Here is a 25994-nt window from a genome sequence, read left to right on the forward strand (position 1 = left end):
CCCTGGACGTTTTTGTTTTATTCCATTATGGTAGAAAAATGTCCAAGTTTTGGGAACGCCCAAATCCTGCCTCCAGCATGTCCTGAACACACCCCTTTGTGATTTGGACACACTGCAAACAAACTACATAGAAAAATGTCTTTAAAATGTGTTTCAAAAATAGCGATTTAGACATTTTGGCAAATAAAATGTTCCAAATGCTGCTTTGTGCCTCTTTTTGGACATTTTTCTGTTTTGAAAATGAGCCCCATAGTAACATAACTATGTAAGCAAATAAGAACTATTTGGCCTATCCTCAGACTGCCCTGTTACTTCTACCACATCAGTCCTGGTTATCAAATGTCCTTGCCCTTATCATAACCCTTTCTGTAAATGAGATCTCTCATCTGTCAGTTGTAAAAGCTTGAATGCCTACGGGAGGTTACTCTTTATCATTTTTCCATGATCTGGAAAGAGGAGCCAGGCCATGCTTTCACTTGCCAGTTACTTTTCATTTATACCAGAAGGTATTAGGGGTGTGCAGGCAAAAATAAAATATAATCTTTTGTTTAGTTTCCAGTGCCATTTGCAGGTTTTGTCATTTTGTTTATATGCCCTTTTTTGTGTTTCATTTTGCTTTTGTATAGATTTTTGCTTCAGGACAATTTTTTTAAAATTAAGAGGTGGTTCTGCTTGCTGCCCCCTGCCTCCCTCCTAAAAAAACAAATTGCAACCCTCTCACCAATCGCAACTCAAACCCCTGATGATAACTCATACCCCCCCCTAAGAACATCACTAGCACCCCACACCAAAGAAGCAATCTCCCCTGCCGTTGCAAATGAATACACATCCCTAGAAGGTATACCATAGCCTTAATCACAAGCCATGCTGGTCCACCTTGCCTCCTCTCCCTATGAGCTTAGCATAGTTGTTGTCATGTTTGTGACCGTTTCCTTGTCTGTGCTCACCTCGCCCTCTGGTGGCCAGACCTAGTGGCTGCAATGGGACTGTCTGTTTACTGTCACCCGTTCCAGACTTCAGCCCAGTTCAGCCCAGATCTTTTGGGCTGCCAGAATTGCTTTCCTTGTTTGTACCTGAACAGCACCCGTAGTTGCCTTGTGATTGCTGCAGCTGATGGGCTTTATTGATCACCTAGAAACTTCTGTGTTTGCCTTTGCATCGTCTAAGGTCCCTGGTATGTGGGTGTGCTCTGTGTACTTCTGCCTAGTCCAGTTTTATTCTGAGTTCTTGCCGGGTTCTTGTTTGTTTGTGTGTAGTCAGCTTTGGTTTTATTGTTTAGTTCCTAGTCTTGTTTCTGGTCTGCATTTCCTTGTCATGTATCTGTGTTCTTTATTAGTGGCTGCTTGGCAGCTTTTAGTCTTGACTTTGTTGTGTGTTTCCTGCTGGTATCCAGTTCCTGCCCAGTCTGGTAAGTCCTGCCGGCCGCCTGCACCCAGGGGCTCAACTCCTGAGGAAGGATGGTCAAGTGCAGGTGAAGCCTTGCTCCAGTCCTGTGTTCCAGTCCAAGTGTTCTTGTCCAGTGTGTTCCTGCTTTGCTTATCCCTGTCTGCAGTCCCTGCTTTGTGTGTGTGTTAGCCCAGTGCTGGTTGGGGTGGTTTTGCCTGCCACTGCCGCTTCTTGGCAGCGACCCAAGGGCTCACAAACCTAGTTGCTGCTTTGAGACCTGACAGTTGTACTGCTGCTCCATGCAAGGTGGCTTTCTTTTTCACCTTCTACCATTCCAGAAAAATGGGTATAGATGTCTCCTCACCTATACCAATACCCAAATCTTCCACACCCAGTTTCTTTTTTATAATATTTTCCAATGAATATTCAGCCAGTACTGACTGTTTCTGGCAAAATTAGACCTACATATTCATTCCTGGGCGATATCTGGGCACCAACGTTGAATATCTCCTTTGTACACGTTTTAATTCCACTATATCTTTTTTGCGATTTATCGACCAGAATTGCATAGATTGCTCAAGGTAAGGTTGCAACATGGAGCAAAACAGAGGCATTTATAATAATCTTTGTTTTATTTTCTATTCCTTTCCTAATAATTCATAGCAGTCTATTTGCCCTGCATGTGTCCTGAATTTACTGCCCAGGGCACACAGGTAGTCCATGGCCACCGTGTTACATGCCTGTGCAGATGCCATTAACTGTTATGCTCTATCAACAAAGATACCTGCGGCAGTGCCACCCGTTGCCAAACTACCCCAGTTTAACTCATGATATTCAGCCAGGACCTGCATAAGGGAATCCTCTCAAGTTCTCCTCCTCCCCCAATTCTGATTCCCTTTTCCCAGCCAGTCCATCATGCCAGGGTGGTTGGAGGTTGGGGGAAATGCATAGGAGAGAGGTGGTAGTGGCAGGGATTGAAACTGCTAATATTTTGGGATTTTGCTAGGTATTTGTGACCTGGCTTGGCTACTGTTGGAAGCAGGAGAATAGGGTTAAATGGTCAGCATTCTCAATAGAGAAGGGTAAATAGTGGGGTTCCCCAGGGGTCTGTTCTGAGCCAGCTGCTTTTTAACATATTTATAAATGATCTAGAGATGGGAGTAACTAGTGAGCTAATTGTCAGCATTCGTTGTCTAGGTATGGCCCAGGTCCAATCCGTAGAGGCAGTGGGTTCCCAACAATACACAATCCACAGGGGTTTGGATATATATAGAAAGTATATTGTATTTACATATTTAGGCTCACAGCACTTAGTACAGGTAAATATTACAATGCTGTATCGGTGTGTGTGTTTAGATGGGAATCAATGAGAGAAAGGTAAAGATGGGGGTGTGCAGAGAAAGAAAGAGAAGCGCAGAGCCATGTGCTCTGGTGGCTAAAGATGGGGGTGTGTAGAGAAAGAGGAAGACGCAAGCAGAGCCATGGACAGTAATTAAATTTGCTGATGACACAAAGTTATTCAAGAGGACCTTACGAGACTGGGAGACTGAGCATCCAAACGGCAGATGACGTTTAATATGAGCAGGTGCAAAGTGATGCATGTGGGAAAGAGGAACCTGAACTATAGTTACATGATGCAAGGATCTACATTAGGTGTCACTGACCAGGAACGTGTCTGCTCAGTGTGCAGCGGTGGCTAAGACAGCAAATAGAATGTTAAGTATTATTAGGAAAGGAATTGAAACAAAAATGAGAAGGTTATAATGCCTTTGTATCGCTCCATGGTTTGACTGCACCTCGAATACTGTATGAAATTCTGATCATCACATCTCAAAAAAGATATTGTGGAATTAGAAAAGGTACAGAGAAGGGCAATGAAAATGATAAAGGGGATGGGATGACTTCCCTATGTGGAAAGGCTAAAGTGGTTAGGGCTCTTCAGCTTGGAGAAAAGACGGCTGAGGTGAGTGAAGTGGAATGGGTAGACGTGAATTGCTTGTTTACTCTTTCCAAAAATACTAGGACTAGAGGACATGCAATGAAGCTACAAAATAGTAAATTTAAAACAAATCGAAATGTGTAATTAAACTCTGGAATTTGTTGCCAGAGAATGTAGTAAAAACATAGCGGGGTTTAAAAAAGCTTTGGATAGCTTCCTAAAAGAAAAGTTCATAAGCCATTATTAAGGTGGACTTGGGGAAAATCCACTGCTTATTTCTAGGATAAACAGCATAAAATGTATTGCACTGTTGTGGGATCTTGCCAGGTACTTGTAACCTGAATAGGCCACTGTTGGAAACAGGATTATGGGCTTGATGGACCTTCGATCTGTCCCAGTATGGCAACACTTTTATGTTCTTATGTTCCACCTCTGATCTTTCCAGATAGGCAGAAAGGTCAAAGCTATCCACAGTCTCCTAGTAGCAGATCCACCTTACACAAAGTTTCATCATAACAGAGTAGCATAGCATAGCAATTTATTCTTATATTCCGCATATACCAGACAACTAGTTCAACATGGATCACAGTCATTAAATAAACCAGTATAACCCAGTGAAAATCACAATCAATAATATAATGGCAGAAAATACAAATAAAACGAAACAACAAGTCAAGCGGAAGATATTCAGAAGGACCAGACTGAAGTCACAGATGTAAACAGTCAAAAATGATGATTTATTAAGACCCTACACACGTGTTTCGGCCAAGAGGCCTTCTTCAGGGGTCTAAAACAAAAATATAAATACAAATGTAAATAAAAATATATATTTAAATAAAAATGAAACATTTGTTCCATATATAGTGTAATGTATAAAGTTAAAGAGTGACATACATGTAAATGACAAAAGTTACATATGATAGCAAGCAAATTATGCAAATAAATAGTAAACACATATGTATATCATCAATAGTAGCAAAATACATAATGAAGGCAAAGAACTTAAAAACAACAACAATTTATCATAAACCTAAACATGGACATTAATTAAAATAAATATAAAACACATATGTATCAGTTTAAAGGATATAAATATGTATATATATATATATATATATATATATATATATATATATATATATATATATATATATATATATATATACTGATACTTAAAGGCAAGATGTGATTATAAAAATGATGATAAAAATGGACATAAAATTTGATAAATGCAAGCATAAGCGATAAATGGTGATACCAAAATGAAAAGACATTGCTGAGATATCATTGAAAATGTTTCGTACCTTCAAATTGGCAAATACAGATAATCCAATCAAAAGTGCTTATGTGGTAAACCTATCTGGATGGAACTCAGAATAAGAGCTATAAAAACAAAAAGTATTAAATTTGTAAAATGTTTTTATCTATCCCTCTCTAGACCCCCGCAGGACCCTTCCCCACTGAGGTGTACAGAGGGTTTGCTCTTCTAAGATCTTGTTAATCACCCCCTCCCTGAATTCCAGTGACACCCCATTCCATGGTGTTATGTCACGGGGTTCTAAGGAGCGCCTGGAGGCGCAGGGGGGGTGACAGAAGGCGCAGTTCAAATCTAATTCCCATGACCACAGCTTTCTGTCTATCTGGATCTAAGTGAATCTTTGGCCATTTATATTCCCACATGAAATCTATGTGAGTGAGAAAGAAAGAATCTTCTTGTGTGTGTAGTATTCTGTGAAACAGGTGGAGGAGAGAGAATAGATTGAAACAAAGACAGAAACAGTTTAGTGAAAGAAATAGTCTTTTATTCTCACTCAAATCAGGACTTCAGTTTGGTACATTCATCGGACAGATTCTGGATTCAACCGGCCAGAGCTTCGCCCTTTGGAGATTCGTTGGGGAAAATGTTCCAACGATAGCTCTGATGCCCACTTCTTATATAGTATTTGGTCCCCATACAAGTCTATGGAGAGGGATTTTTTTTATCTTAACCACAGGTCAGGTGTCCACCTGTTTCTTAATCTTTTTCCTGTCTTGCAACTAACTCCTAATATGGCCAACTCCTAATATGGACTGTTCCTAATCTTGTGCAACCATCTCTTTTAAGATGAAGAGATCAGTTCCATATCTTGTGACTCTGGCTGCCATTTTAACTGCAACAGACTCCATGTTCTGAACCAAACTTTTTAGGATTTTAGCCATCAATTCCTTGATCTTGGCTTTTGCACTGCTTTTGAATGTCACACTAAATTCTAATGAGGCTTATCAAGCAGCCCTGCTTCTGCAGATGCTCAGCAACAAGGCCATCATCAGATCTTTAGGCCTAGTCAGTGCCTTTTAGCAGTTTAAGCTGTTTAAGGTATGTAAATTGACCCACCACTATTCCAGTGGATGGATCCCAAGCTGGGACACATATTAACTTGCTGGAAAAGCAAGTCCTTGCTCAGCCAGTCATAGATGTTTAAACCTAGCTGGTATTTTTACAGCCTGAGTCCTAAAATCTGGCCTTCCACCCTTCCGGTGGGCATCCAGTGAGGGCCTCTTGCTGTACTATAATTATACAAAAATCACATTATGAAGATAAGCCACTAAATAGTGTAATGTAAACTTGAACAATTAATATCTACCGATTATATGTGAAAAAACTCTATCATATGAGCTGCAGACATGAAATGTTGAAAGGAACAAAGTTACCCAACTTTATTGCTAAAGAACACTCTATATTATTGTAATGGTATAATATGATGTAATACGTGTCTATCGCGGAATATAGTGAAATGGAAGAAAGATGTGATTATACGGAACGACCCGACCGTCTAGACAGCTCGATGGCCATTAAAAATATGTGAAAATACAGAAATGTAAAAATATAGCACAAAAGGCTACAGGTTGGATGAAAAATAACGGGATTAAGAGAAAAGTTTCTTGTTTCTGAAATGAAATTGTCTTTAAAATCTTTCTGAAATATTTATTCTCTGAGGACAAGCAGGATGCTTGTTCTCACATGTGGGTCGATGTCCACGTGAGCCCAGGAATCGGACGGCATTTTGCAAGCAAAATATTAAAAAAGTTTTGACAGAGTCTAATGGTGCGCGTGCAGCACGCACCGCGCATCTGCGGACTGATTTCACGCCCATTACGTGAACGCGTTCCCTCAGTTGTTTTTTCTCCGCATTGAGGTGCGGTGCTGTTTTTCGCTGTTCCTCACAAGCCCAGGAGAGAGTCTTCGTTTTTTTGTTTTCAATTTTTTCTTTTATTATCGTTCCCAATAAAAAAAAAAAATAGAGAGTTCCTTTACTTTTCTTAGTTTTTCTCCCTTTTGAAGTTTCCTTTCTTTTTCGAAGCGGCTGGCTTCAGGCCGTGCGGTCAGGGTTTTTTTTCCCTTATTTTTGTGCCTTTTTCTTTTAACAGGCACAATTGCGTTGTTTGAGTTCGCCGAAGGCGTTTTTCCTTCCATGTCATCGAAGAATCCCAGTGGCTTCAAACTTTGTACTTGGTGCAGCCAGACCATCTCAGGTACCGATACCCACGCCTGGTGTATCCAGTGCCTTGGCCCCGATCATAGCCCAGCTGCCTGTAGTCTGTGTCTTCGTATGAAGAAATAGACCCAAGCGTCTTGAGAAGCCCAACGAGAAAAGCTTTTTGGGGCTCAGTTCAGTCCTTCGACATTGACATCGGTATCGAGGGAAGCATCGACGTCGGGAGCGGAGGTAATGGCTGCTAAAAGACCAATTCATGCTGGGAGCAGTGAGGCATCGAGTGGGTCTCCACCTGCCTCGAGGCCTCCTGTTATGCAGGTCCCCCAGGACTGACCTTCGGACCCGGCCCCTAAGAGGCGTGAGGATTCCATGTCCTCCTCATCGGTACCGAGGAGTCTCGATGATGGGCGTCGAGCGAAGGCGAAGAAGCACCGTCATCGTTCTCCTTAGACACATGGTGCCGGGAGCTCCAGGGCATTGAGGGAATTAGCAACCGAGAAGTGTCGGCGCCGAGAGGATCGCTCCCCCTCTATTCAGGAGGTGCCAATGCATCAGTCTTCTGGCAGCCCGGTACCTGCTCCCAAGCCTCGACAGATTCTGCCATCGGCTCCTTTACTGACCCCGCAGCCTTGTCTGATGGCAGCGCTCGACGAGTGCATCAGGGCCCTGCTTACAGAGCTTCTGGAAGGATTACTGTACCAGTCTGTTTGGTGTCGGGGGTGCTTGCGCCTTCCGTACCGTCTGCTGCAGCCGTATCTGGCCCTTCACCTGTGGTAAGGTCTCCGACCTCGGTGCCGCCTGCCACCCAGGTCGACTCCCCTTCGACGTCGGTGGAGGAAGCTTCACCGCAATCCAGATGGGCGTCGACTTCTCGGCACCGCCATCGAGGACATTGTTCCTTGGCGTCGAGGCAGGCTCTGTTTCGGACTGCTCTGAGGGATGTTTTGTCCAATACAGAAGATGAGCGTTTGTGGGAGGAAGAGAAAGATCCCAGGTACTTTTCTTCTGACAAGTCCTATGGGATTCCCTCTGAACCTTCCCCTCCACCACAAAGGAGACTTTCTCCTCCAGAGAGTCTATCCTTTACCTCCTTTGTACGGGAAAAGGCTGCGGCTATTCCCTTCCCTATGGAGGTTGAGGATGAACCAGGGCTGAGATGCTCGAGGACCTGGATTATCCATCTCTACCTAGAGAGGCTGCAACGGCTCCTTTGCATAATATACTGAAGGAAGTCCTTATGGGAAACTGGTTGTTCCCTCTGTCTAATCCCGTGATCCCGAAAAAGGCTGAATCCCAATATCAGATCCACGGTGAGCCTGGATTGATGAAGTCTCAGGTACCTCACAATTCCATAGTGGTGGACTCCGCCCTCAAAAGAGCCAAGAGCACTAGGGACTATGCCTCGGCGCCCCTAGGCAGAGAATCTAGAACCTTGGACTCTTTTGGGAGGAAGACATATCAGGCCACTATGCTCACTGCCAAGATCCAGACATACCAGTTCTTCACGAGCGTCCACTTGTGGAACTCGGAGAGGCAACTATCCAGCTTGGTTGATGCACTCCCTCCAGAGCAGGCCAGTGGTCAGGCAGCAGAAGGAATGTCGAAAATTCCTGGCGAGGGGTACATTCGACACTTTTGATGTAGCATTCAGGATTGCTGCCAAAGGTATAGTGAAGCGCAGACTGTCATGGCTGCATGACTCTGACCTGGATCATTCGGTCCAGGGGGATGTTCCTTGCCGGGGGATAACCTTTTTGGTGAGAAAGTAGAGGATCTAGTTGCCCAGATCAAGAAGCACAGTGATGCTATGGATTCTCTCTCCCGCCGGACGTCTTCTGCTACTGCCTCCTCATCTAAGAGGTTTTTTGGAGGGAAGAGGAGTGCTCCCTATTCCTATGCTAGGCGTAGGTACACTCCTGCTTCTCGGCAGCCTGCCCAGGTGCAGTCCCAGCGCGCTCGTTCTTGTCAACAGCGTGCGCCTAAGGTCACTGCGGCTCCCCAGCAAAAGCAAGGGACGGGCTTTTGACTGGCTCCAGTTCAGCATAGCCTCAGTAAACGTGTCTGTACCGGATGACTTGCCGGTTGGGGGAAGGTTAATGTTTTTTCACCAAAGGTGGTCTCTTATAACCTCCGACTGGTGGGTTCTTCAAATTGTCCGGTTAGGATACACCCTCAATCTGGAATCCAAGCCTCCAAATTGCCCACCAGGAGCTCAGTCCTACAGTTCCCAGCACAAGCAGGTACTTGCAGAGGAACTCTCTGCCCTTCTACAGGCCCAAGCGTTCGAACCCGTTCCACCAAGGGAAGAAGACTGGGATTCTATTTCTGGTACTTTCTTGTGCAAAAGAAAACAGGGGGAATGCGTCCATTCCTAGATCTAAGGGTCCTGAACAAATTTCTTATCTGAGAAAAGTTCAGGATGGTTTCCCTAGGCACCCTTCTTCCCATGATTCAGGAAAACAATTGGCTATGCTCTCTGGACTTAAAGGATGCTTACACCCACATCTCGATACTTCCATCTCACAGGAGGTATCTTTGATTTCAGCTGGGAACATAGCACTTTCAGTACAGTGTACTGCCTTTTTGTCTGGTGTCTGCGCCCAGAGTGTTTAAAAAATGCCTAGCTGTAGTCGCAGTGTCTCTACGCAGACTGGGAGTGCATGTGTTTCCTTATCTTGACGATTGGCTGGTGAAGAGCACCTCGAAAGAAGATGCTCTGGAGTCCATGCGAATGACTATTCAGGTGCTGGAGCAACTGGGGTTCATCATAAATTATCCCAAGTCCCATCTCACCCCAGTCCAAAAATTGGAATTCATTGGGGCTCTGCTGAACACTCAGACAGCTCAAGCTTATCTCCCCGAGGCAAGGGCAGACAACCTTCTGTCCGTGGTGTCCATGGTTTGAGTATCTCAGCAGGTCACAGCTCGGCAGTTGTTGAGACTTCTGGGGCACATGGCCTCACAGTTCATGTAACGCCCATGGCATGTCTACATATGAGGTAAGCTCAATGGACCCTAGCTTCCCAGTGGTTTCAAGCTGCGAGGAATCTAGAGGATGTAATCCAGCTGTCCACCGACTTTTGGAATTCTCTTCAGTGGTGGACGATTCGATTCAATTTGACTTTGGGGCGACCATTCCAAGTTCCTCAGACACGAAAAGTGCTGACGACGGATGCATCTCTCCTGGGGTAAGGAGCTCATGTAGATGGGATCCACACTCAGGGAGCCTGGTCCTTTCAGGAAAAAGGTCTGCAGATCAACCTCCTGGAATTAAGAGCAATCTGGAACGCGCTAAAGGCTTTCAGAGATCGGCTGTCCAACCGAGTAATCTTAATTCAGACAGACAATCAGGTTGCCATGTTTTATGCCAACAAGCAGGCGGGCACTGGATCTTGCCCTCTGTGTCAGGAAGCCATCCAGATGTGGCTTTGGGCTCGCCGTCACGGCATATTTCTCCAAGCCACTTATCTGGCAGGTGTAAACAACAGTCTGGCCGACAGGTTGAGCAGGATAATGCAATCTCATGAGTGGTCACTGAACATGGGCGTAGTCCGCAAGATCTTCCGAGCGTGGGGCATCCCCTCGGTGGATCTTTTTGCCACTCAGAACAATTACAAGGTCCCTCAGTTCTGTTCCAGGCGTCAGATGCCTTTCTCCTACATTGGGGGCCAGGCCTTCTATATGCGTATCCTCCCATACCTCTAGTAGGGAAGACTTTACTGAAACTCAAGCAAGACCTCGGAACAATGATCCTGATTGCACCCTTCTGGTCTCGTCAGATTTGGTTCTCTCTTCTTCTGGCGTTGTCATTCGAAGAACCGTGGAGATTGGAGTGTTTTCCATCCCTCATCACTTAGAACGAGGGGTCGCTTCTACATCCCAATCTCCAGTCTCTGGCTCTCAAGGCCTGGATGTTGAGAACTTAGAATTTGCCTCCTTGGGTCTTTCAGAGGGTGTCTCCCGAGTCTTGCTTGCTTCCAGAAAAGATTCCATGAAGAGGTGTTACTCTTTCAAATGGAGGAAGTTTGCCATCTGGTGTGACAGCAAGGCCTTAGATCCTCTTTCTTGTCCTACACAGACCCTGCTTGAATACCTTCTACACTTGTCAGAGTCTGCTCTCAAGACCAACTCCGTAAGAGTTCACCTTAGTGCGATTAGTGCTTTTCATTGCCGTGTAGAGGGTAAGCCTATCTCTGGACAGCCTTTAGTTGTTCGATTCATGAGAGGTTTGCTTTTGTCAAAGCCCCCTTTCAAACCTCCATCAGTGTCATGGGATCTCAATGTTGTTCTCACCCAGCTGATGAAAGCTCATTTTGAGCCACTGAACTCCTGTCATCTGAAGTATTTGACTTGGAAGGTCATTTTCTTGGTGGCTGTTACTTCAGCTCGTAGAGTCAGTGAGCTTCAGGCCTTGGTAGTACGTGCAGCTTATGTCAAATTTCATCACATTAGAGTAGTCCTCTGCATGCACCCTAAGTTCCTGCCAAAGGTGGTGTCGGAGTTCCATCTGAATCAGTCAATTGTCTTGCCAACATTCTTTCCCCGTCCTCATACCCGCCCTAGCAAAAGTAGATTACATACCTTGGACTGCAAGAGAGCATTGGCCTTTTACGTGGAGCGGACAAAGCCCTTTAGACAGTCCGCCCAGTTGTTTGTTTCTTTTGATCCCAACAGGAGGGGAGTCACCATCAGAAAATACATAATCTCAAATTGGCTAGCAGATTGCATTTCCTTCACTTATGCCCAAGCTGGGCTGACTCTAGAGGGCCATGTCACGGCTCATAATGTTAGAGCCATGGCTGCGTCAGTGGCTCATTTAAAGTCAGCCTCCATTGAAGAGATTTGCAACGCTGCAACGTGGTCACTAGTCCACACATTCACATCTCACTACTGCCTTCAGCAGGATACCTGACGCGACAGTCGGTTTGGGCAGTCAGTGCTGCAGAAACTATTCGGGGTTTAGAATCCAACACCATCCCCCTAGACCCATTTTTGTTCTGTTCTAGGCTGCACTTTCAGTTAATTGTTTATGGTTTCAGGTCAGTCTAAGTTATGTCCTCGCTCTTGCGAGGCCCAATTGAGCAACGTTGTTTACAGTGAGCCTGGATGCTAGGGATACCCCACATGTGAGGACAAGCAGCCTGCTTATCCTCGGAGAAAGCGAATATACTTACCTGTAGCAGGTATTCTCCGAGGGCAGCAGGCTGATTGTTCTCACAAACCCGCCCACCTCCCCTTTGGAGTTGTTACTTGCTCCCTTTTATGCTTTTTGATTTAACTGAGGGAACGCGTTCACGTGACGGGTGGAAAATCAGTCCGCGCATGCGCGGTGTGTGCTGCACACGTGCCAGAAGACTCTGGCAAAACTTTTTTTTATATTTTGCTTGCAAAATGCTGACCAATTCTTGGGCCGACGCGGAAGTCGACCCACATGTGAGAACAATCAGCCTGCTGTCCTCTGAGAATACCTGCTACAGGTAAGTATCTTCGCTTTTTCCTGAGTAGCTCTTAAATCTGCTAGAAGAATCCTCCAAAGCGTTGCAGCCTGAAAAGAAAAAGAGGATTCCAGCAACCGAGCAGATTTAATTCCCTTAGGATGTGGATAAACAAACATATTAAAAGTTTTTAGTGTCCGAGTTGTTGAGATAAAAGAAAAACCAAACAAAGAATACATATAAAATGGAGCATCACCTTGCAAAATTATAAAAAAGAAACAGTAACATTTAGTTAATGCTCTAGATTCCTCTGGAAGCAAGTGGATGTGCATATAACAACTCTGGACAATGAAAAAATAAGACGCATTGCTGCATTTTGAATCATTTGAAGCTTTTTGTGACTAATTTTATTTAGTTCAAATAAATAACATTACAGTATCCAATTTGAAATAGCAAAAGTGATTGAACCAGTAAACCGAAAATGCATCTGATCAGTGCTTTTTTTGTAGAAAAAAAGGTGCCGGTACTCATTATGGGCGAGGTCACCACATATGGCTCCACCCCTATGATAGCCACACCCACATTAGCCACACCCCTTATACCAGCTATGGCGCATATAAACAGACATCATTGAAAATATTATACGGTACTAGTATAGGAGAAAAAAAATAACGTGATTTTTTTTTCATTAGAGATAATTTCTGTAAGCTGTTACAGCTCCAGTATACCCAGTGCAAAATAAGACAGCAGATAAGTTCTGAAATTGTACATATTTCCAACACTAAAATGAAAATAAAATGATTTTTTCTACCTTTGTTGTCTGGTGACTTTGTTTTTCATTCCATATTGGTCCCAGTCTCTGATTCTGCTTTCTTTTGTTTTCGCTTAACTCTTCTTCGCCATTTGTCATTTTTCTCTCCTTTTTCTTTGCTTTCTTCAATATTTTTCAGCCTCTCTCTCTCTGTCCAGGTTTAATTCATTCTTACTATCCATTCTTTAATTTCCTTCATCTACCTATGGTTTTTCATCTTTTTCTCACCCTTGCTCTTCCCATGCCCCTTCCTTTTATTCTCCAGTCTTTCTCTACTCCCCTTTTGCCATGCAGCAGCTTTCCTTTCTCTCCCCATCCTTCAAGTGTCTCCCCTATTTCTTTCTGCATTCTTCCATCCATTGTCTCCTCTTTCTCCCTACCCTTCCATCCAGCGTCTTCCCTCTTTCTCTCCCCATCCTTCCACCCATCTACCCTCTCTCTTGATCCTTCCATCTAATGTCTCTCCCCCCTCCTTCTCTCTACCCTTCTCTCTCCACATCCTTCCAGTCTCTCACCTTTCTCTCTGCATCCATTCATCATCTCCCCCTTTCTCTCCCCAACCTTCCATCCAGTATCTTTCTCTCCCCATCCTTCCATCTGTTTTCCCTTTCTTTCCCCATCCTTCCATCTGTTTTCCCTTTCTCTCCCTATCCTTCCATCTGTTCTCCCTCTCTCTCTCCCCATCCTTCCATCTGTTTTCCCTCTCTCTCTCTTCCCATCCTTCCTTCTGTTTTCTCTCTTTCTCTCCCCATCCCTCCATCTGTTTTTCCCTCTTTCTCTTCCCATCCTTCTGTCTACCCCCCTCTCCCGATTCTTCCATCAGTGTCTTTCTCTCTATCCCCTTCTTTCCATCCAGGCCCGCCCGCCCACCTACCTATCTACATGCCTGCCTGCCAAGTCTCCCATTTCCGGCCGCTGCTGCTTCTCCTGTTGAGCAGCAGCAGCCGCTACAAAAAGAAAAAGATCAAAAATGTTTTTAAACCTGAAACGCGGCACCGTAGACAGCCATCAGGCATTGGCTGTCGGCTCTGCAGCCGCTCCTCCTCCTCCTCACGTTGCTGCGCTCCTCCGGGGTCTTACTCCTAGAGCAGTGACATGGAGGCGAGAGAAGGAGTTGGCTGCAGATGCCGCGTTTCAGGTTTAAAAACATTTTTGATCTTTTTCTTTTTGTAGCGGCCGCTGCTGCTTAACAGGAGATGCAGCAGCGGCCGGAAATGGGAGCTGGCGCTGCATGTTTCGCGACTTCGTGGGAGACTTGGGACTAAGTGCAGGACTCGCGGGGGGGGGGGGGGGGGGGGGGGAAAGGTGCCGGTACGCAGTACCGTTGCATACCGGCACAAAACAAGCTCTGCATCTGATGAAAGAATTTTCAAATACGACATAACTTTCTCACACATCCTAAGTTTCTTGCTAATGTGCTGACGGAGTTCCATTTTAACCAGTCAATTGTCCTTTCATCATTTTTCCCAAAACCTCATGCCCATTCTGGCGAAAGTGCAATGCACACCTTGAACTGCAAGAGAGCCTTAGCCTTCTATTTGGAACGGACTAAAGCCCACCCAGCTTTTGTTTCTTTCGACCTAAATTGAATGGGAGAAGCAACCGGTCAACACACTTTGTCTAATTGGCTATCAGACTGTATCTCCTTCACTTAAATCCAAGCTGAGCTGACTCTGAAGGGCCATGCCAGGACACACAATGTCAGATCCATGGTTGTGCCAGTAACCCATTTGAGGTAAGCCTTCATGGAGGAGATTTGCAGAGTTGCAATGTAGTTTTCTGTCTGTACGTTCACATCTCATTACTGCCTTGAGCAGAATACCCGACGTGACAGCCAGCTTGGCACACAGTTCTGCAGAATTTGTTTGTAGTCTAGAATCCAAATCCACCCTCCTAGGTGCAATCTTTTCAGTTCCAAGCTGAACCTTTACAACAGGCCTATTTTTATTCTTAGTGTTATTGGTTTTGATTGGCCTTGCAGTTGCAAGTCCCTATTGACTGTTGTTTATTTTCAGTGAGCCTCGTAGCTAGGGATTCCCACATGTGAGAAGCTCTGTCCTGCTTGTCTTCAGAGAAAGCCAAAGTTATTAACCAGTAGCAGATGTTCTCTGAGGACAGTAGGACAAGTATCCTCACATACCCTCCCACCTCTCCTAGGAGTTGCGTTCTTTATGCTTTTTTAACCAACTGTGGGTCCCATGTGGGTCACGCAGAAAGGAAGGTACTTCTGCATGTGCAGCGGGGGCCTTCCAAAGGCTTCTGGAAGTTACAGAATGTTGGGCAGTGTCTGCACCGGGGCTCAGTCTATGATGTCACGCACATGTGTGAATACTTTTCTTGCTGTCCTCAGAGAGCACCTGCTACAGATGAGTAACTTCATTTTATATTCAAATTAAATGTAAAAAGTTCAGATAACTTGAATTTCTCTTTTTAAATGGCCATTTCTCTCAGTGGAAGAGGGTGAATAGTGGAATGCCCCAGGAAGCTGTACTGGGACCGATGCTATTTAACATATTAGTTACATAGTAAATGACAGCAGATAGACCTAGTCCGTCCATCCACTCTGCCCAACAGTCACACAGTTATCAAGTCATGATTAAACCAACAGTGAATGTGATATAAAATACTTAATCATTGTCTCTCTTTGTAATTTCTGGGACATAGACCATGGAAGTCTGCCTGGCCCTGTCCTTAGATTCCAACTACTGAAGTTGCCATCAAAGCCCACTCCAGTCTATCCAAATCCATCTGGTTATTTGCAGGACACAGACTGAAAAGTCTGCCTGGAACAGTTTACTGGGGTTTCCATTGAAGCTGTCTCCAGCCCATCCTAAACCAGATTGCTATATATGGGACCCAGATCATTCAAGCTTGCCCAGCACCGGCCTTAGTTCTTCATAGCACATGCAGCCATTTAAGTTTTGGTTTTTTTTATACCATTCATTTTCTAATTAGAGATCCTCTATGTTCATTCCACGCCTTTTTGAATTCCATCACCACTTTTTTCTCCTCAACTTCCCTCAGGAGGGCATTCCAGGCATCAACCACCCTCTCCATGAAAAAGAATTTCCTAATATTGCTCCTATGTCTACCACCCCGCAACCTCAATTCAGGTTCTCTAGTTTTACCATTTTCCATTCTCTGGAAAAGTTTTGTTTCTATACTTTTCAAGTATTGAAACATCTGTATCATATCTCCCCTGTCCCTCTTCTCCGCTACAGTATACATATTCATGTCTTCCAGTCTCTTCTCATACGTCCTTTGGCACAAGCCCCATGCCATTTTTGTCCCCTTCCTCTGGACCGCTTCAAGTCTTTTTACCTCCTTTTGGCCTCCAAAACTGAACACAGTACTCCAAGTGGAGCCCCACCAATGCTTATCAGTGACTTGTACAGGGGCATCAACCCCTCTTTTCTTGTTCTGGTTATGCTTCTCTCAGTGCAGCCTAGCGTCCTTCTGACTGTGGCCACTGCCTTGTCATACAGATCCTCGGATACTGTCACCCCAAGGTCCCTCTCCGTCTGTGCATATCAACCTCTCACCTCCTAGCATATACAGCTCCCTTGGATTTCTACTCCTTAAGTACACACTATGTACTTCTTTGCACTGAATTTTACTTGCCAAATATTAGACCACTTCTAACTTTTGCAGATCCTTTATTCTATGTTTTCACTCCCTCTGGTGTATCCACTCTGTTACAAATCTTGGTATCATCTGCAAAGAGGCAAACCTTACCTTCTTACCCTTTGGCAATGTTGCTTACAAATATATTGAACAGAATTGGCCACAGAACAGATCCTTGAGGCACTCCATTACTCACTTTTCCTTTATTCTAGTGAATTCCATTAACCACCATCCAGTGGCTTCTGTCTGTCAACCAGTTCCTAATCCAGTTCACTACTTTGGGTCCTAACTTTAGCCTGTCAAGTTTATTCAAGAGCCTGCTATGAGGAACTGTGTCAAAGGCTTTGCTGAAATCAAAGTCGATTACATCTAGCGCATGTCCTCGATCCAGTTCTCTGGTCTTCAACTCAAAGAGTTCAGTCAAATTCTTTAGGCACAATTTACTTTTGGTAAAACCATATTGTCTCGGATCTTGTAACCTGTTGGATTCCAGGAGTTCTTTATCTTTTCCTTCAGCAATGCTTCCATTACTTTTCCAAAAACTGAAGTGAGGCTTACTGGCCTATAGTTTCCACTTTCTTCTCTGTCACCACTTGTGAAGAAAGGCCATATCCGCTCTTCTCCAATCCCATGGAACCTCTCTTGTCTCCAAGGATTTATTAAACACATTTTTGAGAGGATCCAGCAGAACCTCTCTGAACTCCCTCATTATCCTGGGATGGATCCTGTCCAGTCCCATGGCCTTGTCCACCTTCAGATTTTCAAGTTGTTCATAAACGTTCTTCCTAAACATTCTTCCTTGAACTATGCTATATCCGCTCCATTCTCATATGTACCTTTGCCAGCCAATTGAGGTCCTTCTCTAGGATTTTCTTCCATGAACACAGAACAGGAGTATTTGTGTAGCACGTTTGCTTTTTCCTCATCATTCTTCACATAATGGTTTACAGTATCTTTCAGTCTCACATTTTTAGCCTTCCTCCTTTCACTAATATACCTCCAAAAATTCTTGTCTCCCCTCCTTACATTTCTAGCCATTTGTTCTTGCACTTTCACTAGAGGTGTATCTCTCTTGGCTTCTTTCAGTTTCATCCGGTATGCCTCTGTTAATTTTCTTTTCTGTATTTCATGAATGCCAACTCTTTTGCTTTTATTTTCTCAGCCATTTACTTGGAGAACCATATTGGTTTCCTTTTTCTCATGCTTTTATTTACTCTCCTCATGTAAAGGTCAGTAGCTATATCTTTAGACTGGACCACTGTCTTTCCACTTCTCATATATATTCCTATCCCATCAGCTCTTTCTTCAGGTACTCCCCCATTATATTGAAGTCAGTATGTTTGAAATCCAGGACTTTGAGTTTTGAGTGGCTGCCCTCTGCTTTAGCTGGTATATCAAACCAAACCATTTGATGATCACTACTTCCCAGTTGGGCACCCACTCGGACATTAGATACACTTTTTCCACATTTGTGAGCACCAGATCCAGCATTGCTTCTTCCCTCATGGATTCTGTCACCATTTATCTGAGCATAGCACTTTGAAAAACATCCATGATCTCTTTACTTCTTTTCGATTCTGCAGATGGAAATTTCCAATCCGCATCTAGCAGGTTGAAACCTCCCAGCAACTGCACCTTCCCTTTCTTTCCCAACTTTTGGATATCTATAACCAGATCTTTATCTAGTTGCTCTGATTGTGTTTGAGGTCTCTAGAGAACACCCATGTTCCATCTTCTCTTTTCAAAGTGATCCATATCACTTCTTTCTTACCCAGGCCTCCTGAATTTCAGTCGCTTTGATATTGTTTCTTACATACAGAGCTGCTCCTCCTCCTTTTTGACCATCTCTATCCTTTCTAAATAGATTATAGCCCGGTATGTTTGTGTCCTATTCATTGGAATCACTGAACTAAATCTCTTTGATATCAAAAATATCTAAGTCTGCCTCTAACATCAGGGCTTGCAGATCATGTTGCTTAGACTGAGAGCGCTTGTGGTCATTGCTTTCCAGCTATGTTTCAGTGGCAGTCTCATCATCTGTTTAGTTTTTTGTTTAGTCTTACTTCCTACTCTGTTGGTAGGAAGTGATTTGCTAACATTGTTGTGACAGTAGTAAAGAAAGCAATGTAAACATCTTGTCTTTTGCTGGGGGTGCTACTCCTCCACCCTCCAGTTTAAATGCCTAGAAAAATATTGTCTGAATTTCTCATGAAGAATTTTTCTTCCTGCCACAATGAGATGCAGCTCATTGTTACAATATTGTCTTGTTTATCTATGTATTGCCCCATCCTCATATGTATCTAAAACCTTGATGACACCAGGTTTTGAGCTACTTATTGACGTTTTCAGTATTTTGTAAACTTTTCTCTCCCTTTCCAAAAGGATTGGTCACTGTTGGAAGCAGGATCCTAAACTAGCTTAGCCATACTGGGACAGATTGATTGTTATTCTTATGTTCTGTGTTAGTCCTTGTATTTTAGTCCTTGTGTTTTTGTAGGAAAACCAGCAGGATGCTTGCTTCCTGTCTTTTGCTGAGAAACATTCTTATATCGTCTAGTTCAGATCTGTACACATCCTCCATGGTTCTGAATGCAATGGTTTCCATGACATGCAGGTTCAATGTAGAGACTGATTCCACCCTGACAAGGTTATCTCTATCCATCAGATATCTTTGTTCAGTACCAAACATTAGCTAATAACTGATGTCTTGGCAAAATAAGTTCTCAACTGTGAAATTTAGAAGAAAGTTATTTCCAAGATAATCTTAATATCCTTTAATAAAATGTATCTTTTTCCAGTTCTAATATGCTTCAAAATGAACAACGTTGACAGGTACCAACTTTCTTTACTGCCTTACTACTCTAGTCCAAACTATGTATATATGTATTTATAAATATACACATTTGTATACCTGGAATAATTTCCAGATAATTTCCTTGCTGCATATGATATAATTTCCATCAAAATTTCTTCCATCCATTGCATGCCCCTGCTAGCATGCTTCATGGCTCTACCTTTCCTGTCTACCTATAAAGCTGCCACCACAGGTGGGACTGACACATGTTGTGAGAGAATGAAGGACTGTCTGCCAGGACTCAATGGGCCCGATATTCAGTGGTGGGCAGCGCTTTTGCTGTCCGATACCGGAGATAAAATCAAATATTCAATGCCGGGCTGTTTCCGGTGACTGGCATTGAATATCCGGGGGTTTTTTAATCACTAAAACGTTAACTGGTTAAGCTGATATTCAGTGCTAATTGGTTAACTTTTTAGTGTTTTAAGATAGGCCTGTTATTTATGCAGCCTATTTTAACCACTGAACATAGCCGGTTAAGCACTGAATATCCACACCTAACTGGCTATCCAGCTTAGTTTCAAAAGAAAGACTCCCATATTTTGACCCAAATCGGGAGATGGGCGTCTTTCTCCCGTGGGCGCCCAAATCGGTATAATCGAAAGCCGATTTTGGGCGTCTTCAACTGCAATCTGTCGCGGAAACGGTCAAAGATGGACGCCCATTTTTTTCAAAAATATGGTCTGTCCCGCCCCTTCATGTACCCGTTCACGTTCGATTATGCCCCTCCACGTCATGCAATATAGTCAGTTATCAGCTAGCTGCTAACTGTAGACATTTAGTGGGTGATAGCCAGTTATTTTCTGCTGAATATCCATGGATAGGCACCGACATGTTATATAACCAGTTGGCAGCCGTTGGAATATCAGCAGAAATGATGTCACCATGCCAGACCCTTAAACATTTCCTTCCTTCTCTGCAATAATGGTCATTCTCTCCTATGCCTCTCAATCGATTTTTAGCATCTCATGGATAGTAATGTGCCTTAATGGGGGGGGGGGGGGCTTCCAGATGTGGGTGGTGGTTGAGTATGGATTCTCCCTTTTCTCTTATCCATATGGGAAGTAATAACACCAAGTTATGAGGCAGCAGAATATTGAGTTTGAATCAACATCTGTCTAGGAGCAATCTTGGCCTTTCCTTTTATTATTATTACTACAAACCTTCTCCCAGAGGCAGCTGCATCAAATGCAGTGTCCCATTTTGTTTCTACACTATCATTGGGATAAAAGTCACTTAAAGCAGACTATACATTTCAACTGAATCAGTGGTTATTGATCGCCAACACTGCTTCTTAAAAGGCAAACCCTCCTTGACGAGCAGGTAGTCAAGTTTACTTCTTTATGCATCAATGTCATCAGGCTTTCACCTTCCCACTTGGCTTATAGTGGACACCTAACATCTGAGTTCTTTTGAAGTTTTAAGTTGAAGTTTATTAAATTTGATATACCTCCTAATATAAATACATAATTTAATTTTATTGGTAATTTGAAATACCACCTTACACACAAGTTTTAAAGTGGTTTACAATAACAAACACTGCCTTGGGTGAATCTCTTCATAAAGGCGGTTAATAAATTCCAATAACTAACTAACTAACTAAGGCATAATACAATAAACAGGTAAGACAACTGAAATTAAATTCCACATATTAATATTCATAACAAAACCAGAAATTAAAATTCATCAAAGTTGTTTCAAATACATGAGGTTCTCAAAAATATAAAATAAAATATTAGACACACAACAAATATTAGCATCAGCAAATAAGATCCAATAACAATCCTGCTGTTTCCTAACGTATCCTACTGTATCCCAGGCTCCGTATCCCCAAATAGTAATCACCAAGTACCTACATCAAATGCCTTTTTGGAAAATTAGGCTTTTAAACCAGCTTTGAACTTCTGGCATAACATCTCCAAGCTCAGAAATCAAAGTTTTGGGGCTTGTACTGTAAAAATTGCCTGACGAATGAGACTATGATAGGATAAAAGCACTAAACCGTTTTGTTAACTAGACTTAAGAGGTCATACTGAAACATAAGGAATAAAAAAGATGGTTCTCCAGTATATAAAAAAAAGCTTATGAGTCAACACTAATATTTTAAATGGTATATGATAAACGGGGAGCCAGTGCCCCTCCTGGAGCAGTGAAGTGACATGGTCATATTGATCTAATCCTGAAAGAAACTCAACTGTCACATTTTGGATAAATCATAAATGCGTAATATCCTGTTTCCATTAATCACAAAAAACAGCATTACAATAATCTAATCAGTTCATGACCAACACAACGTAAGAGATTACCTATCTAAAAGAGTCTGAACCAGATGAAGCATATGTAAAACAAAATAGCTTCTTTGTTAAAGCAGAAAGATGTTCCTGAAAGGATAATTTTGAGTCCAAAATAACATGCAGAACCTACAAGAGGGATTGCAGATCCACCCATAGTTATGGGAATCACGAATCCAGGGGTGGCTGTCCTAGAAAATAATAATGACTGTGACTTCTTCAGGTTTAATTTATGCCTTTAGATAAACAGCCAATTACCCACTGAAGTCAGCTTATGAATAACTCCACAACAGCTTGTGGGTCATAAGTTTTCAATCTTCAATATAATCTGAATGTTGTCCATATCTATCTATCTATCTATCTATCTATCTATCTATCTATCTATCTATCTATCTATCTATCTATCTATCTATCTATCTATCTATCTATCTATCTATCTATCTATCTATACACACACACATATATATATAGGTGGTGAAAAACTTAGTGCCTCAATAAGATAAGCAAGAGGAGCCATTAAAACATTAAATAATACAGGCACAAGGACAGAGTCTTGTGGCACACCATACCTAAGTGGGAAAGAATTAGAAACAGATCCTGTCAATGTACTGCACATTCCCTGCCATGGGAAGGGTTAGGATGGCTGTTGTAGTTGGTGATTATTTTATTAGGCTTGTAGATAGCTGGGTGGTTGGTGGATGTGAGGATCGCCTGGTCACTTGCCTGCCTTGTGCAAAGGTGGCAGACCTCAAGCATCACCTAGATAGGATTTTAGATAGTGCAGGGGAGGAGCCAGCTGTCTTGGAACATGTGGGTACCAATGACATAGGAAAATGTGGGAGAGAAGTTCTGGAAGCCAAATTTAGGCTCTTAGGTAGAAATTCAGAACCTTTAGGGTAGCATTTTCTAAAGTGCTACTGTAATCCGTTGGGTTGGTCGTGAGCCCTTGGGCCCTGGCCGAGGCCAGCAGGGCGCCGACCCAGGCCAAGGGGAGACCGACCCACCACCGCACACCCCAGCTACACAATACCCCCTAAGCTACCCCTCCCCACAGTCCCTCAGGAAGAAGGGAAATAGGCATACAGGCGGGCCTCGCGGCCGAACCGGAACCCACGCACACAGAGCCACTCGTGTGAGCCTCATGGCTGAACTGGAACCCAATCACACACAGGGAGGGGTGAAAGAACCCAGAGGGCCCCAAGATGCCAGACACGCGCTGAACACCAGCAATAGGGCAGAGGGGGAAACAAAGGACCAGAGCGGGCCACGCCCACGCAGGGGACTAGCGCAGGACAGGGGAACTAACACAGCAACCCCCCCCCCCCACCAGGGTAGGAGCCCCAGGCAGAAGCCAGAGGACCCAGACACAAAAGGAAGGCAGAAAGCCTTTGCCTCAAACCCACTGTAGACAGAGGCACACGGAACACAAAGGGTTAAGCTTGTAGAGCCAGCAGAGAGAGAGTGCCATATATCAACAAACAATCAGAGAGAAAGCTTCCCCTCCCGAGAGGGAGTGGGGCCCATCCAACAAACACACTGGCAGAGGCAGGAATACAATACGCACAGTACACAAAGGGTTAAACTCACTGAGCCAGCAGGCCGGGACACTGGGAAGAGAAATCCTTAAAACAAACAAACAAAGGAGAACGCTCTCACTCAGCCCAGAGCCCGGAGGCTGAGCAATGCCCAGCCCCCACTAAACAAACGAGTAGCTGACCCTGATTACAGAGCTATGCGCACACACACAGCAGCAGCTAACCCAGAGGGAAGGAAAAGAATACTCCAATACAACACAGATCCCTGTCAGAACCTAGAGCACGTTCTGAGAGAAACCTATCAGGCTTTCCTGTTACTACCAAGTAAGTAACGCAAAAGCAGAGAAACTCTTCAGCTGCAGGCTAAAGTACTATCCCCTGACGTCAGCACAACCCCTGGCAGCCAATCAGAAGAGACGTCCCCCCTCCCCCTCAGCCAAACCGGCAGAATCATAACAGCTACCTGTTCTACGCACAGGGCCAAGAGTCAAGCAGAGCTCTGGAGTCTCAATGCCTGGATGAGACGATGGTGCAGGGAGGAGGGTTTTAGATTTGTTAGGAACTGGGCAACATTCTGGGGAAGGGGTAGCCTATTCTGAAAGGATGGACTCCACCTTAACTAGGGTGGGACCAGGCTGATGGCATCAGCATTTAAAAAGGAGATAGAGCAGCTTTTAAACTAGAGACTGGGGGAAGGCCGACAGTCGCTCAAAAGCGCATGGTTCGGAATAAGGTATCTTTTAAAGATATCACCAAAACAGGGGAGATAGGGTATCCTGATAGTGAGGTTGCAAAAGAGACCGTAGTAGATCAGGTGTCCTTAAATAAAAATAAAAATCAGACAAAGGATTGCAAATTAATACTGTCAAGTACTAAGCATGATGTAAATAGGAACAACAAACATAGTTTGAAATGTTTATATGCGATGGGAGAGTTAGAATGTATTGCACTAACTGAAAAAAATTAGATATAATAGGCATCTCTGAGACCTGGTGGAAGGAGGATAACCAGTGGGACACTTTCATACCGGGGTACAAATTATATCATAGTGATAGGGTGGATCGAATTGGTAGAGGGGTAGCATTGTATGTTAAGGACGGCCTTGAATCAAATAGATTGAAAACTCTGCAGGAACCAAAACACATCTTAGAATCCCTATGGATTGAGATTCCATGTGTAAAGAGGTAAAGGATAGTGATAGGAGTGTACTACTGTCCACCTGGCCAGGATGAACAGACGGATATAGAAATGTTATCAGAAATTAGGGAGGCTAACAAACTGGGCAACATGATAATAATGTGTGATTTCAATTATACTGATATTGACTGGGTAACTGTAAAGTCAGGGCATGCTAGGGAGGTTAAATTCCTTGATGAAATCAAGGACTGCCTTATGGAGCAGCTGGTAGAGGAGGACAAGAGAAGGAAAAATTCTAGACCTAGTCCTAAGTGGAGCATATGATCTGGTGTGGGATGTAATGGTGATGGGGCCGTTTGATAACAGTGATCATAACATGATCAGATTTGATATTAGCTTTGGAGTAAGTATAAACAGGAAATCTAATACGTTAGCGTTTAACTTTCAAAAAGGAAACTATGATAAAATGAGAAGAACAGTGTAAAAAAAACCTTAGAGGAGCGGCTGCGAGGGTCAAAAATTTACATCAGGCTTGGATGCTGTTGAAAAATACCATCCTGGAAGCCCAGGCCAAATATATTGCATGCATTAAAAAAAGGAGGGAGGAAGAACAAACGAAAGCTGGCATGGTTAAAAAGTGAGGTGAAGGAGGCTATTAGACCTAAAAGAAAATCCTTCAGAAAATGGAAGAAGGAACCGACTGAAAATAATAAGAAACAGCATAAGGAGTGTCAAGTCAAATGCAAACAGGGGCGTAGCCACGGGTGGGCCCGGGTGGGCCTGGGCCCACCCAATTTGGGGTCAGGCCCGCCCAGCAGCACAGCGATTCCGGAGGCTCCGGTCCCCATCATCATCCATTCCCCCGTGGCGTGCCGCAACTTACACCCCCATCTTCCCTCACCCTCGCAGGCCCGCCCAGCAGCGATTCCGATCGCAGGCAGCTCCTTCGGCTCGTACACGCTGCCTGCCGGCTGCCGCTCAAATCTCCTTGCAGCTACTAGCAGCGCTAACCCGGAAGCTCAGAGGAGAGGCTTCCGGGTTAGCGCTGCTAGTAGCTGCAAGGAGATTTGAGCGGCAGCCGGCAGGCAGCGTGTACGAGCCGAAGGAGCTGCCTGCGATCGGAATCGCTGCTGGGCGGGCCTGCGAGGGTGAGGGAAGATGGGGGTGAAAGTTGCGGCACGCCACAGGGCAAGGGATGATGGGGAAAAGATGTTGGAATGGGGGAGGGAAGACGGGGACAGCAGCTGCACGGGGGGGGGGGAGGGAAGAAGAAGGAAGGAAAGATGCTGCACAGGGAGGAGGGAAGATGGAATGATGAGGCATGGTGGGTGGGGGAGAAGCACAGGGAGGAGGGAAGATGGAATGATGAGGCATGGTGGGTGGGGGAGAAGCTGCATGGGGAAGAAGGGAGAGATCCACTAAAGGGGTGGAGGGGTCAGGAAGGGAGAAGTCTTGGCTGCATATGAGGTGGAGCAGAGGGAGACATGCTGCATAGAGAGGGGATAG

General features: G+C 44.1%; 1 protein-coding gene across 21 annotated transcripts in view; it reads left to right on the forward strand.

Annotated features, from left to right (window-relative positions):
* The window catches only part of RIMS2 (regulating synaptic membrane exocytosis 2), a 1685778-nt gene that overhangs the window by 573030 nt on the left and 1086754 nt on the right, over nt 1-25994 (forward strand). The window contains exon 4 of one of the 21 annotated variants that reach the window (XM_030217734.1): nt 19169-19194. The exons of the other annotated variants lie outside the window; for them this stretch is intronic. Coding sequence (XP_030073594.1) covers nt 19169-19194 — 26 coding nt within the window. The remainder of the gene's footprint in view (nt 1-19168; nt 19195-25994) is intronic. 21 annotated transcript variants of the gene reach the window in all.

Source organism: Microcaecilia unicolor, chromosome 1 (assembly GCF_901765095.1).
Source record: "Microcaecilia unicolor chromosome 1, aMicUni1.1, whole genome shotgun sequence".
Lineage (NCBI taxonomy): Eukaryota > Metazoa > Chordata > Amphibia > Gymnophiona > Siphonopidae > Microcaecilia > Microcaecilia unicolor.